Source organism: Myxine glutinosa, chromosome 9 (genome assembly GCF_964187855.1).
Source record: "Myxine glutinosa chromosome 9, kmMyxGlut1.1, whole genome shotgun sequence".
Classification (NCBI taxonomy): Eukaryota; Metazoa; Chordata; class Myxini; order Myxiniformes; family Myxinidae; genus Myxine; species Myxine glutinosa.
In genome coordinates this window covers 104,653,454-104,667,492 of record NC_136269.1, presented here as the reverse complement: position 1 = coordinate 104,667,492, position 14,039 = coordinate 104,653,454, and the positions used below count along the sequence as shown (strand labels likewise).

Sequence of the window (14,039 nt, the reverse complement as noted above, 5' to 3'; positions counted from 1 at the left end):
AAACTTCTTCTCTGAAACCGCTGATGGGATTGCGACTAAATTTGGCACAAATTATATTTGTTGTGTTGTGACTAAAGTTTATTCACGGCATTAAAAAGAATCGGGGTCTAAGGGGTTTACCTCCCTGATGGTCAAAGTGGATCCAGGTTTGGCCCCCAAAATATGGATTTGCTTTTCCTCTGAAACTACACACACGATTTCGATGAAACGTGACCACAACCTTCATCCCCCATGATGTACCGAAGTTTGTTCACTGCACTAAGAAAATCGAAGTCTACGGGGGTCAAAGTCGGTCCAGGTTTGACCCCCCAAAATAGGTATTTGCTTTCTTTTCTGAAACTACACACGCAATTTTGATGAAACTTCACCACAACCCTAATCACCCATGATGTACCAATGTTTGATCTAGGCATTAGAAAAATTGAGTTCTTTGGAGGTATATTGAGTTGGGGGAGGGAGGGTTGCCCCCCAAAATAGGTATTTTTTTTGGTTTGTTTGTTTAAAGTCTTATGATTATGTTAGTATGATTCCACATGCTGCCCTGTCTTCTAGCAACCATTGAAATTGGTTTTAAATACCCTTAATCAGTGCAGTATACCGTTTATTCTACCAGGTGAGCACCCAGGGGTATTGCCCCTATGTTTTTTGAATGTGAGCGTGTTCACACATATTTAATTATTTACCTTAACAATTACCGAGCTGAATATACTAGGGCCTGAGCATTTAAAAGGTTTGAGGATCAGAGGTGCTGTGATGACAGATTGGACTTCCAGACACATTATTATTGTTTTATTTTTTAACAGCACAAACTACTAGAAGAACCTAATTTTCAGCAACAATTGTTAGAACAGCACACTTTTGTTTTTAAACGATCTTCCGCAATCATCATGTTGAAGACCTTTGTACATTTCATGTTTAAGTAACAAGAATGTGTTTGTAACGTGTTCGGCATTGATGATGATCTTGAAATATCCTGTTTGTCCCTCGTTTACAATGAGCAAAGTTAAGCTGGTTTTCCAGCAGTGACATTCCATATCTAAACAATGATCTAACTTGGCTCATGGTGGAGCTTGTACATTCATCACAGGCAGCATAAAGAAACGAGGAGACTATTAGTGTCCCTCTGTATGAATAATGAGGATATGGTTTTTACCCTGCGCTCGCGAAGCGAAAAGCAGGGTAAGGCGATCGGGTGCGTCTGTATGCACGTACGTGTCTGCATTTTAAAAATTCACTTTCTCTGCAACCGTTGGTCCGATTGATACGGAATTTTCACCATAGGATCACCTCCACATGTAGAACTTTAGTGATTATTATGACCTCATAAGCCATCTTGGAAAAACTTCACACCTCCATATCTCTGAAACCACTTCATGGAAATAAAATGAAACATGGCTCGTTGTCAACTACTCCCCATGGGGAATAAGAGATGTTAATGATGATGTCATGGGTGCCTTAGTTATGACGACATAATTCGACAAGTATAACGCTTCATCCGATCGGTATGAATTTTTTTTTTCTCTGCAACTGTAGGACACGAAATTTTCAACATAGGAGCGCTTCCTCCTGCAGAATATATTAATTATAATTGTGACGTCATAGGTCACGTGGTACAGGCGTGATCTTGGAAAAACTGAAAAACGTTGCACCTCTATATCTCCAAAACCACTCCATGGAAAAAATGGAAACATGGCACATTGTAAAGAACTCTGCATGGGGAATAAGTGTTGTTAACGATGACGTCATTGGTACCGTAATTATGATGTCATAATTCGACAGAGGCAATGCCTAGTCTGATCATTTTTACATTTATTGAGTGTGATCTACCCAACAATTATATTAGAGAATATAAATTTATGATGTCATCGCTCACGTGGTCTGGCAGCCATATTGGTTCAAATAAAAAAAACCTTCAAAAACAGAAGAGTTGGCCAAATTGACTGCTCAGGATAAGTATTCCATTAATACCATAGTTGTCATAATTTATGATTTTAAATACATTTGGAAATGAATTGTACGTTTTATTTTATCCCAAAATTGTGGCTTTGTTTGACAGTGAAATTTTCCATTTTTTGTGGGCAAATACATTGCATTTCACTTCATTAGGAGATGACAGGGAAAATTTACAGTATATGGGACTGGGGATCCCAACATCACAATTTTTTGTGCTCAGATCGTAGGAACACAAAACAGGCCCCAACTGCCTCATCTATCTGTACTATAAGAGAGCAGTTTGTCTGTCTATCTGTCTGTGTATGTTGCCAGTCTCTCAGAGGTGGCTGAACGGGGCTTCGTTAAACTTTCAGAGGTTTATCAGTGAGTGCCTGGGAGTGTTTTAGGGGAAAAATATTTTTTAAGTTTTGAAAAGAAAAGTTCGAATTTTTTTTTTCTTTAATTGCTCTCGTACAGACACTATTTTTATTTTACAATTATTTTATTTTATTTATTTTTATTTATCTTATTGTATTTATTTTATTTTAATTATTTAAATATTAATATTTTTAATATAGTGCCTGGGCCTTTGTAGCTATGTGAAAGGAGATATCAAATGATCCCTGATGTGTGTGTGTGTGTGTGTGTGTGTGTGTGTGTGTGTGTGTGTGTGTGTGTGTAATATTTTTTCTTGTAGGTGAAGTGTTTTAGGCATTCACAAAAAAATAGAAGAAAAAAAATAGAAAATTTTTTTTGGGTTTTTTTCAAAATGCCAACAGAATGAGAACATCACTCGGAACGCTGGGTACCCCTGCTGGTATATTATATTTTAAAATCACCATACATCTTCCCCATTGCATATAACTTTTGTGATACCCTGGTGTGGTTTATCAAAGAAAAATGAACTACCATAACCGATTATCTGGCGTTTGACATGAAAGAAGTGGTAAAGAAACCTCAAACTAAAGATATTGAAAGAAGAATAAACAGAGCAAAGAAGGTAACACACACACACACACACACACACACACACACACACACACACACATAAGGAAGTTCTAGAAAGGTTGTGGTATGGGATGGGGAGGGCTGTGTGGATCGGTGGAAAGGGCGTAGAAGTGTTTCTGGGAGGAGATGAATGCCCACAAGGAGTGGAGGTGGTGGGGGTGAGGGGGCTAAGGGTAGAGTGAAGAAGCTTGCTCAGCACTGAGAAGAAAGGAACCCATATGGTAAGGAACGGAACCATTTTGCTGCATTGACGTGTGAAGCAACCTCTACTATCAAGTAAAGAAGAACTCGAGACGAACGTGGTATGACGATGCACAATGATAGTTTATAGCTTTTAATGCTTTCAGACGACGCTAACATTTTCCTTGAAAGTTGCTCCATTGTAAAAAGTTTTGAAAACTTTTCAGCTTGATTTAAACGTGTGAATTATAGACGTTCTCTTCCTGAAAACCTAAAGTTATAAGGATTATTTATCGATGCAACTATTCACCTCCATTTGCTAGCATTTATACACCAGGGTGCTGAATGGGTAGGGGATGTGGCTGGGTAACTGGTGGTAATGAAGGAAGAGGGTTAAATTGATACTTACATCGTTTTTTCTTTTTTGGTATACATTTACCATTTATTTGCATTTATTTGCATTTATTTGCATTTACATTTATGCATTTATTTGCATTTATTTGCATTTGCATTTATGCATTTATTTGCATTTATTTGCATTTGCATTTATGCATTTATTTGCATTTATTTGGTATATGCATTTATATATTTATATATTTGGTATATGCATGCATTTATTTGGTATACATGGTAGTTTTTGGTTTTTTGGGTTACATAGTTTTTTATTACATAGTTTTTGGCTTTTTTGGTTCGAGGCTCGTGGAAGAGCTAATGCCTGTTGGACCAGTGTTCGAGAAAAATGTATAAATAAATATCCATAATGCATCTGTAAGTGTTACAGTCAAAGTGTAAATGTTGTACGTCATAATTAAAGTAACGAATGATTATTCTGCTGCAGGCTTGTAGGGTCCTGCTGGCTTTCAGGTATCACATGGAAACTGCTCAATCAAACGTGTCCACTTTCTGCCTGCAGATCCAATGATGTGGTTCATCGTAACAAACTTGGCGTTGTGGGTGATGCTGGTGGGACAAGGATCATGCCAACCCAACTTGTAAGTAAATGTGTTGTTGTGATGAACCAGATTTTTTAACCATCACTTCTCTGTGAAGTGAAATCATGTACAAAACAATCATAAATCAGGAAAAAAAAATCGGCCAAATTTTGTACATGCCATCTTCAATGAAGCCTGAAGGTGGTAACGTATGCCATCCTGCGTGCCCCTTAGGGTCTTCCTTTTTATAACATTCCCTCTCTCTCTCTGCCTCTCAGAATTACACCTGGTGGTTTGATGAAGTTTATAAAGTTTGCCTTTGCCATCGCGGCAGCAGTCATGGCAGGAATTTGCAATTTGTTCAGGGTTTTCAGGTGGCAGGCGATGTTGAGGATGCCGGCGATAACTCACCTATTCTTCAGCAAAGATCTTTAACATTCACCAACTGTTGTTAGTAGACGGAACACCCAGCGAAAGCACACTGTCTGCAAAGTACCATTCCAAAAAGTTGTTGTTAGCGAACGCATATCGGAACGGCATTGAATTCCGAATGCACCGGCTGGTTGCATCATCACTGAGGCATAGCTGTGTGCCCCTTCGCATTAGGGCAGGAATTTGTAATTCGTTCAGCTTGCCAACAATAACTCGCCCGCTCTCTGTGAAACGACCCGTGTAAACGGTTGATGTCCACCAAGCAGTGCTAGCTGTTGGGACAGCCAGCTTAACGTCCATCCGAGGGATGGCACACTTTATGATGCAAGTCATGATATGATATGATACTAATAATGTTAAACTTTATGATAATGCAGCGAGTCTTTCGGAGTGGAGCAAAAAGGATCGGCTGGGAACTTTCTCGGCAACTTGCCCGCATTCCTTCCTGTTCTGGGGAGGGAAGGCTTGTAATTCAAGCACAGTCAACTTTGGGCCTCCCTACAGCTGCGCAATGCATCACGTACAATCCGCCTTTTCATCTTTCCACGAATCTCTTATGCTTTACGAATGTCATGAGAAACTCGATCCAATGGAAAAAGAACCACGTGTAACTTTTATGAAAACAAGGCACAAACACACTATTTTCAAGATGTTATGTTTACAAATGTAGTGAGGTTAGCAACAGGTTTCAGCATTTTAAATGTGATCTATTTACTAACAAAACAACAAATAAAAACAATTATGCATCTAACAAATGATACTAGTTATGCTCTATCAATAACGTTCTCTGACTCTTTGACGAGTTAATCTCTAAGAATAATAAAATAAGACAATGTTGCAGTATTTATTTAAAGATCACTATCAGGGACCAACAGAACATCCGCACGAAGTAAAATGTGACTTCAAGTCTTGAACACTCCCCCTCACCCACCCTCCTCACAAACCCCAAGATCATCAATCCTCCGCCGTCCCAAGCTCCAAGTCCTCAACCTCCGCCTCCCAATCTCTGAGTGCAAATCCTCAACCTCCGCCTCACAACCCCAAGTCCAAGTCCTCAACCTCCGCCTCCCAATCTCTGAGTGCAAATCCTCAACCTCCGCCTCACAACCCCAAGTCCAAGTCCTCAACCTCTGCCTCCAAAACTCTGAGTGCAAATCCTCAACCTCCACCTCACAACCCCAAGTCCAAATCCTCAACCTCCGCCACCCTATCTACGAGTCCAAATCCTCAACCTCCACCTCACAACCCCAAGTCCAAATCCTCAACCTCCGCCACCCTATCTACGAGTCCAAGTCCTCAACCTCCACCTCACAACCCCAAGTCCAAATCCTCAACCTCCGCCTCACAACCCCAAGTCCAAATCCTCAACCTCCGCCACCCTATCTACGAGTCCAAATCCTCAACCTCCGCCTCACAACCCCAATTCCAAGTCCTTAACCTCTGCCTCCCAAACACTGAGTCAAAATCCTCAACCTCCCACTCCCAACTCTGAGGCATCAATCCACTGCACACTTCAAGGCTTCAAACACCCTCCCTAACGCCCACACCACAGCTGCTCAATAACCACTCCCTACCTACTCCCACAGAAATTCTTAACCCCCCCCCTACCCCCCCCCTCCACAAAGCCTTAACCTCCCTCTCCCAATTCTGTTCCATATTTACTCTCCCTCCGCATCCCCCAGTCCTCACCCTCCCCTCCCAACACTAAGGCATCAATCCCCTCCCTATTTCAAACCCCATCGCCACTCCGGCCACCTCAACTGAAATTCTTCAACATCCTCCTCCCAACTCTATTCCATCTTTGCTCTCCCCCCCCTCTAACCCTGGCTTTGTCCTCCCCTCCTCACCCTCACCCCCTCATAGAAGCAAACGGGATTTCCCACATCGAAACAGCAGAATATTTAACGCTTTCCCTTCCCCTATCTTGCTATCACCAACTTAATAGAAACAGCAATTGAAACAGCTGCAACATGTCATGGCCCATCACAGTAACCTGTCCAGTTCTCAATCCCACAAGATATGTGGAAACCTCAAATAATTTCAACTGGCAAGTAACCATGAGACCCAAAACCAATTATCTTCTTCTTCATGCATATATATACATTTATAAAAGTAAATAATGAAAGATGTTTTCTTTCACAATGCCGCGAGATTCCCGGAAGTCCTCGGACAAAGAACTTTATAATGACATGGGTTTTATGGACTCTAGTCATGTCGTTTTAGAGACAATAGTTGGAAATAATAGCATGGACCTGCATAACCTCCATAGTAAAGGCCATGCCTGAGAGAATGCTATGTAGTTATTTGAGCAGGTATAAACAAGACACCGCTGTTTCGATCGCTGAAGCTCATCTTCTCAGGGCCCGTGTTGACTATTGGCTCAAAATCCTTTTAACTGTCACTTTGGTCATTTTGCACTGGTGGGAAAACTTATAGGGAGGGCATGGCAATTGTGAATATGACAGCTCCAACGTTGTCTTTGACTTCGCATAGCAGTAAGCACCAACATGGCGGCCATAGTATAGAAATTGTGGGTGGAGTCAGGCGAACTGTCCAACCAATGGTTGGAACTCGGCTCCTTTTATTACCCTCGCCTGAGGAGAGGGTATTGCATTTGAGTCTGTTTGTTTGTTTGTCTGTTTGTCTGTCTGTCTGTCTGTTTGTCCGCACAGAATAAATATGATTTTCTCTGCAACCGTTGGTCCGATTGATAGGAAATTTTCACCATAGGTGCAACTCCACCTGCATAATTTTTTAATGATAATTATGACGTCATAGGTCACGTGGTTCGGCCGCCATCTTGGAAAAAATCGCAAAAATTTGCACCTCTATATCTCCGAAAGCGCTGAATATAAAAAATTGAGACATGGCTCATTGTAAAGAACTCTCCATGTGGAATAAAATATGTTAATGATGATGTCATAGGTGCCTCCATTATGATGTCATAATATGACGAGTACAAAACGTCATCCGATCAAGATGAAATTTCTTGAGCATAATCTAGGAATAAATTAGTGGAGAAAAAAATGATGTCATCAGTCATGGGGTTCGGCCGCCATATTTGTTTTAACACAAAAGCCTGAAAAACCACTGAAAATACATCCTGGTGAGTGTTTGCAATCTTTGATTGCTCTTTTTCTTGTTTATTATATTTTAGAGATCATCTTTTTAGAGATCATTTGATCATTTGATCACTTCATCGGGGTCTATATACTACAAGTTTAACTTTTTACATAGAATCCTCTACACTCATTTGTCATTATTATTTTTATTATTATATACACATTTATCATTCTGCTAATTAATTTTGCTTTGTGATTTTTGTAGACTGTTTTGTTTGTTCTCCTTGAGAATGGTTGTATTTTCTTTTTGAATTGTCGAAAATAAACTTGAACGTGAACTCCTTTGAAGGCTGCAAATTTATCAATGTACATTCGTATAGAGCATAAATATGGGTTTTAAATAACAAAAGCGTCGCAAAATGTCCGTAAATGAAAATATCCATAAATAAAAGTCGGCCGGTGCAGCCTCACGCTGCTCACTGCGGGTCACATGACCCAAGACAATGGAGTTTACACTATAACTGGTCCCTAGCCAACACTACCACACATCTCTTCCACCTCTTGTTTGATAACTTTTGCCGTATTTACATTGAAAAATTACTAAAGCTCTCAACCTTTAAATAAAAAGGCCATTATAATCACTAATTCTTGATTTACCTGAGTTATATAGCTCTTTGCAGAATGCAACCACAATGCACTTCATCAAATATATAAAGCTCTCACATAATCTACTTCATCAAACACAATTCCTATTTTGCTGGTCGTGATTTTCGTCAGATATTCTGTCCCAAACCGTATTTTGTTATGTTAAATCATCGAGTATGTGGCCTGGCAAATTATAGCCTGATGATGACAGTCAGGTTGCATCCATCTTTTAATTTTTTTTATCCCACATACCTCGTTGTCACTCCTTTTATCCCAGGTATTGTTACTTCTTATCCCTCAGCTCAATCCTTTTCCTCACCTCGCTCCCCAAAATACAAACAACACTAGAAGGGTAGGGGAAGGTGGGGCAAAATGGCACACTTAAGCTTTCTTTGAAATTTTATCCAAAATGATGCAGTATATCTGAAATCAGACAGTGTCTTTACAATCATTATTCCATTATAAATACACAAATTACTTGGTATTAGAATCAAATCAACCATTCACTGGTGAGAACCAAAGACCAAAAATGTGCTAAGTGGGCCATTTTGTACACCACGTTGGGCAAAATGGCCCCCACATATGGGGCAATATGGTCACCCCGTGGGGTAATATGGTCACCCCGTGGGGTAATATGGTCACCCCATTGAAAAACATAATAATTACCCTCAGAGTCACCAATCAAAACACTTTGAACCTGAAATAATATTTATTGTGAAAAATTACAGACTACAAGGTGAGATTATGCACATAATTAGGCACAAAAGTCACAGATGAAATTCACATCTTCTTCATCCACACCTGCACAACCATCATGGGCCCAAAGACGACAGACTGTGCACTTTATCCATCCTTCTCCTATCACACTATAACTTTCCCGGCAGAATAAGCACATTGTTCCATCATCATCCTCAGACTCGCTAGATTCTTCTGGTGCCGTAAATATAGCCCGTTTACCCTTCACTATCTTCTTTTTTGGCTTTTCTGCAACTTTCTTTTGCTTCTGAAGTTTTTTTTCAGCTCTCTGCTTTGCCTTCTCTGCCTTCTGTGCTTCCTGTCTTTTCTTTTCTTCAGCTGCATCAGCAAGTCGTTTCTTGTATGGGCTTGATGTTAAATGCTCTGACATTGACCTTTTTGATTGACGTGTTGTAGGCCTACCCTTAGCAGGAGTAGCCTTAGGTGGGGGACTGATTTGAAAGGGTGAAATGAACTCCCTACTGGTGCTTGCAACAGCAGGTCTTGGAACAGCAGCATGTCTTTGAGTGTTACCAATGGGTCTCACAGCATTTTCGGGGCCTCTCACAGCATTACCATTAGGTGCAGGACCATCAACAGGTCTGGTACCCCACGGGCCATTTTACCCCAGGGAAATGGACCGTTTTGCCCCATGAACGACCTCCATGAAAACCTGACATCATTGGAAACCACATGTACTGGGCAGAATGTTTCAAAGGTCAATTTTAGTGACTGACTTATCTATCTATAATTCCATTAATCTCTGTGTGTATGTGTGTATGTGTGTATGTGTGTATGTGTGTATGTGTGTATGTTTGTCTGTGACCGCTGTTTCTCGACAACCACGGGTCCGATATACTTTAAACTTGCCAGGTATATTGCTGGGGACCCGAGGATGTGCCTTTTCAGGGTTTCATATTAATCGGACAAGTACTTACCGAGCTATGGCGATTTAGCCGTTCGCCGTTCGCTTTGGCGTTGCGAATGGACCAAACCATTTCATGTAAATAGAGGGGGGGGGTTCTGTGGTCGTTGCGAATGGACCAAACCATTTGATGTAAATAGAGGGGGGGGGATTGTCACCGTACTCGCAAGCCGTTCGCCGTTCGCTTTGGCGTTGCGAATGGACCAAACCATTTCATGTAAATAGAGGGGGGGGATATAATTTTAGATATATATATAGTACGGGCATATATATAGTACGGGCATGCCCTAGTACTCTAAAAGCATGCAGTAACACTAGGAAATATGAGTCACTCTGTCACCACAAACACAATTTTCTCACATACCTACCGATAGATCCTAGTAGGTGTCAAAATGTTGGATGGTTCAGCTCGAGTTCAAGACTGGATAGGGATGGCCACCATGTTGTTACTTTCTGCTAATCCACAAAGGAATGTTTTAACATGAACAGCCACAAGATGGCAGCAGCTGCTGGTGGAATATACCAAGGGGTCCATATGACCCAAGGGGTCCATTTTGTACCACTTTCCCCTACTCCATAAAGTGCATACTCCGCCAGGCTCAACAGTTTACGTTTTCTGTCCCACTGATAGGTCGGATGTGCATCCAAGTCATTCGTCTAAATCACACACCAAAGTCCAATCGGCTTGTTCTTAACATCTAACCGACTCATCCACCAAGTTTTGTCATAATCTGTCAACAAGATTTTTTAAAATATCGTGCTATACAGTATAACATATTTTATCCCATCTCTCAATGGGTAAAAAACACATAGAATTTAAAAATTGTCGCATCCAGATAGGGATCCTCACCAAATCGAATCAATTAGTCCTTATCACAGACCAAATGTGTCCACCAAATTTAGTCCGAATCCGTCAATAACATTTTTGAGATATCGTGTTCACAAACAGACAGACAAATGAAAAATCACTCTGTTACGTGTTCCTCTACGATCTCCTGGTCTCGGTACACCTCCGAACCCTGAGAGGAGCCACGGCAGAAAAATATGTTACTCTGTGGTAGAAATTAATAGTGAAACCACACCAATGATTATAAATGAACAAATAATATCTTGAAAATCACACAGGAATAACGGTACAACAAATGGCAATTAAGAGTGCACTCTATATACCATCAATAAAGTCATATAACTCACTGCACTCCCAGCGAATGAACAGGACACTCCTCAATGTCTCTATAACTTTTCCCAAGGCGAATGTGACTCGATCCAGCGGTCACTAGAACGATATCCAGTCGAAGCCCGAATCTCGCTCTCCAGTCGATATTCGAATCGCGTACAGTTGACAATGGTGATCGCCCCGCCGAAACTGTACAACGGCGCCCTTCAGAGGGGCACCTTCACCGCTCACTCAGCGAACCGCAACGTAATTGGAGACGAAGCGGTCGCACACACACATCCCCGACAAACGGTAGGATGTTGGGGTGAAGATGAGGCGAGGCAAAACCTTCGTAGGTGTCCAAAGCGCGGGGTTCAAAATGGCCGACGGCTCTTACTTGAGCCGATGTGACTAGGCGAGGATTCGTCGAAATCTCAGCGCCCAAATCTGACTGCAGATTTTCCACTCCAGCGATAATTCCTATCGCCGGATGTCCTTTCAAGAAACTCAAAATTCCCTCACGACTTTCGGTAGACCAGCCTCGCTATGGAGCCTTGACGTCACGCGTCTTCTCCAACTTTGCTCGCGCCGCCTCTTCCTCTTCACCTCCTCCTTCCGGTTCGGTTTCCTGTATCATTTTAAGTTAACCTTTTTAACTTTAGATAGCTGTTCCTGAATAATAAACCTTTTGAGAATAATAATAGTACATAATATCAGAAATACGTCAAGTGGGTGAAAACCACAACAGCGGAAGTGACAAATCCGTAACAACTCATAGAGCGACACTTGGCAAAAGACAATAGAGTCGTCTTCAAATTTTAAGTTAATCGGATGAAAATTGACAATTTCAGAAATTTGGCCTATGTTGACCTCAAAAATAGTTGGTGGTTGAATTCAGTACACTGATATGAAAATCCTATTCAAATTTCAAGTCAATCGGATGAAACTTGAGGATTTTAGGACTTTGAAATGATTGTTGACCGTTTGGCCTATGTTGACCTTTTGGCCTATACTGATCTCAAAAATAGTTGGTGGCTGAATTCAATGTGCCGATATGTATATCCTATTCAAATTTCAAGTCAATCAGATGAAACTTGAGGATTTTAGGAATTTGAAAAAAATGCTTGTCCTTTGGATTATGTTGACCTTTTGACCTTTTGACCTCAAAAAAATATAAGATTCTGTCGGACCACCAACTCTACCATTTGATGAAGTTTCGTGAAGATCAGTTTAAAATTGTGACCTGTAGGCAAGTATAAGTGAGCGGACAGACAAACAAACACACAATCCAGAGTGATCAAAATACTTGTCAAATTTTTTTTTTTTTGCCACATAAATGAGGAAAAAACACATAAAATTGTTCATAAAAACACATTAAAAAAACAAAAAAACAGACAGGGGTGAAAACATAACCTCCATCCACCTTTCGTGGTGCAGGTAATAAATCACCAGCAATCAAGACACTCCAATCACCCAGAGCCCAAGTGATTTTCTAAAGTATATGTGAGCACATTGTGTGGGAATAAACAAGGAAGCAAAACAGGATTAATTTAAAAGAACCCTCTACCCATACCCTTAGTGCGACCCCCGATCAACAAACAAACAGGGATCCTTCATTATACGACAGCAGCACTTCATAGAGCCAAAACGGAACTTTTCTTTTTCCAAGGCTTATTTATCAAAACCTCTTCACTCCTAAACGCCTACCTCATCCAGCCGCCTCCTTCACCTTGTAGCCAAATTTTCCTCCATGCCTTCCACCAAAACATTCCTACCACCTCATCCATGATGCTTGTGGCAGGTTAACCAGTTTGGGAATACTGAGACATCCACTTTGCAGAGGTAGTGTGCACGTGACAAGAATTTCCCCTTCGCGTCCATTCATCATGGTTTCGAACCCCTACATGTCAGTGCACCCCCTCCCCCATCTGCTTCCCCTCGTCCCACCACATCTTTGCTTGTCCTGATCCCCTCAGTTTCCCTCTCATCCTGCTTCCCCCTCATCGCACCCTCTTTCAGCTTTCCCTCCACCTGCCCCATTTCTGCTTCCTTTCCCCCACCTCTCACTCTCACTGTTTCTCCTCCACCACTCCCCTCACCCAGCTTCTCCCAATCTTCGCACCCTCCCAGCTTCCCCCCCCCCCCCCCCCACCCCAAACCCTCTCCTTCCTTGCTCCTTTCAACATTTATACGCCCTATCAGGAGCTCTTCCTCCCTTGTCCCTAACTTCTTGGACTTCAAACATTTGAGGCCTCTGCTCAAATCCAGGCTGCTGTCAACAAACCAGACATCATCTGTTTAACAGAATCCTTCCTCCCACAGGAATGTTCCCGACTCCTTAGTGTCTCTACCTGGCTATTGCCTCCTCTGCTTTGATCGGCCTGAAGCTCTACCTGGTAACGGAGTCCCACTGTACATCAATAACTCGCTGTGCATTTCTCACTCACCATGAACTGCTCTTACACCTCCCAAACCCCAGGAATACCTATGGCTGTGACTTGACCTCAAATACCTATGGCTGTGCATTTCTCACTCACCATGAACTGCTCTTACACCTCCCAAGCCCCAGGAATCTGTGTGTTGTCCTGTCTGCATCTCTCTCTGAGATGTCATGGACCAACTTTTAAGCACTTTTTTCATAGGAGTTTCAACATATAGTCCGGTACCTTAGTAAATGGATTGTTACACGCCGGACAAAAGCACCAAATTTTTTTTGGACAGTTCCACATATGTGAGGATTGATTTTTGCCTAAGCTCCAAAAAATTATATGCACCTGAGGGCTGTGGCATCACAATGACGTCACAGAGTGTTTCAAATGCTGGTCTGGGTTAACAGGCGCTCCTACTTGTTATGCGGTCCCACGTTTTGTGTTTCATGGACTATTTCGCGCGGTACTAAAGCTTATAAATTTGTTAATAAGCATTTCAATGAATTTTGTCATGCTATAAGGACCTTTATTAAGCTAAAATACAGCATTTTATTGTAGCCGATAGAATATAATGTTCGTTGCTGTACTCGCACTCGTACAACG

General features: G+C 41.5%; 1 protein-coding gene across 2 annotated transcripts in view; it reads left to right on the top strand.

Annotated features, from left to right (window-relative positions):
- The first annotated feature begins 2,967 nt into the window (after nt 1–2,967).
- The window catches only part of PCOLCE2 (procollagen C-endopeptidase enhancer 2), a 46,936-nt gene continuing 35,864 nt past the window's right edge, over nt 2,968–14,039 (top strand). Inside the window, exons 1-2 of one of the 2 annotated variants that reach the window (XM_068128669.2) lie at nt 2,968–3,242; nt 4,034–4,112. In XM_068128669.2, the coding sequence (XP_067984770.2) occupies nt 4,039–4,112 (74 nt within the window). In that variant the 5' untranslated portion in view covers nt 2,968–3,242; nt 4,034–4,038. Of the gene's footprint in view, nt 3,243–3,958; nt 4,113–14,039 lie in introns of both variants that reach the window. The other variant, XM_068128670.2, reaches the window with a different exon arrangement.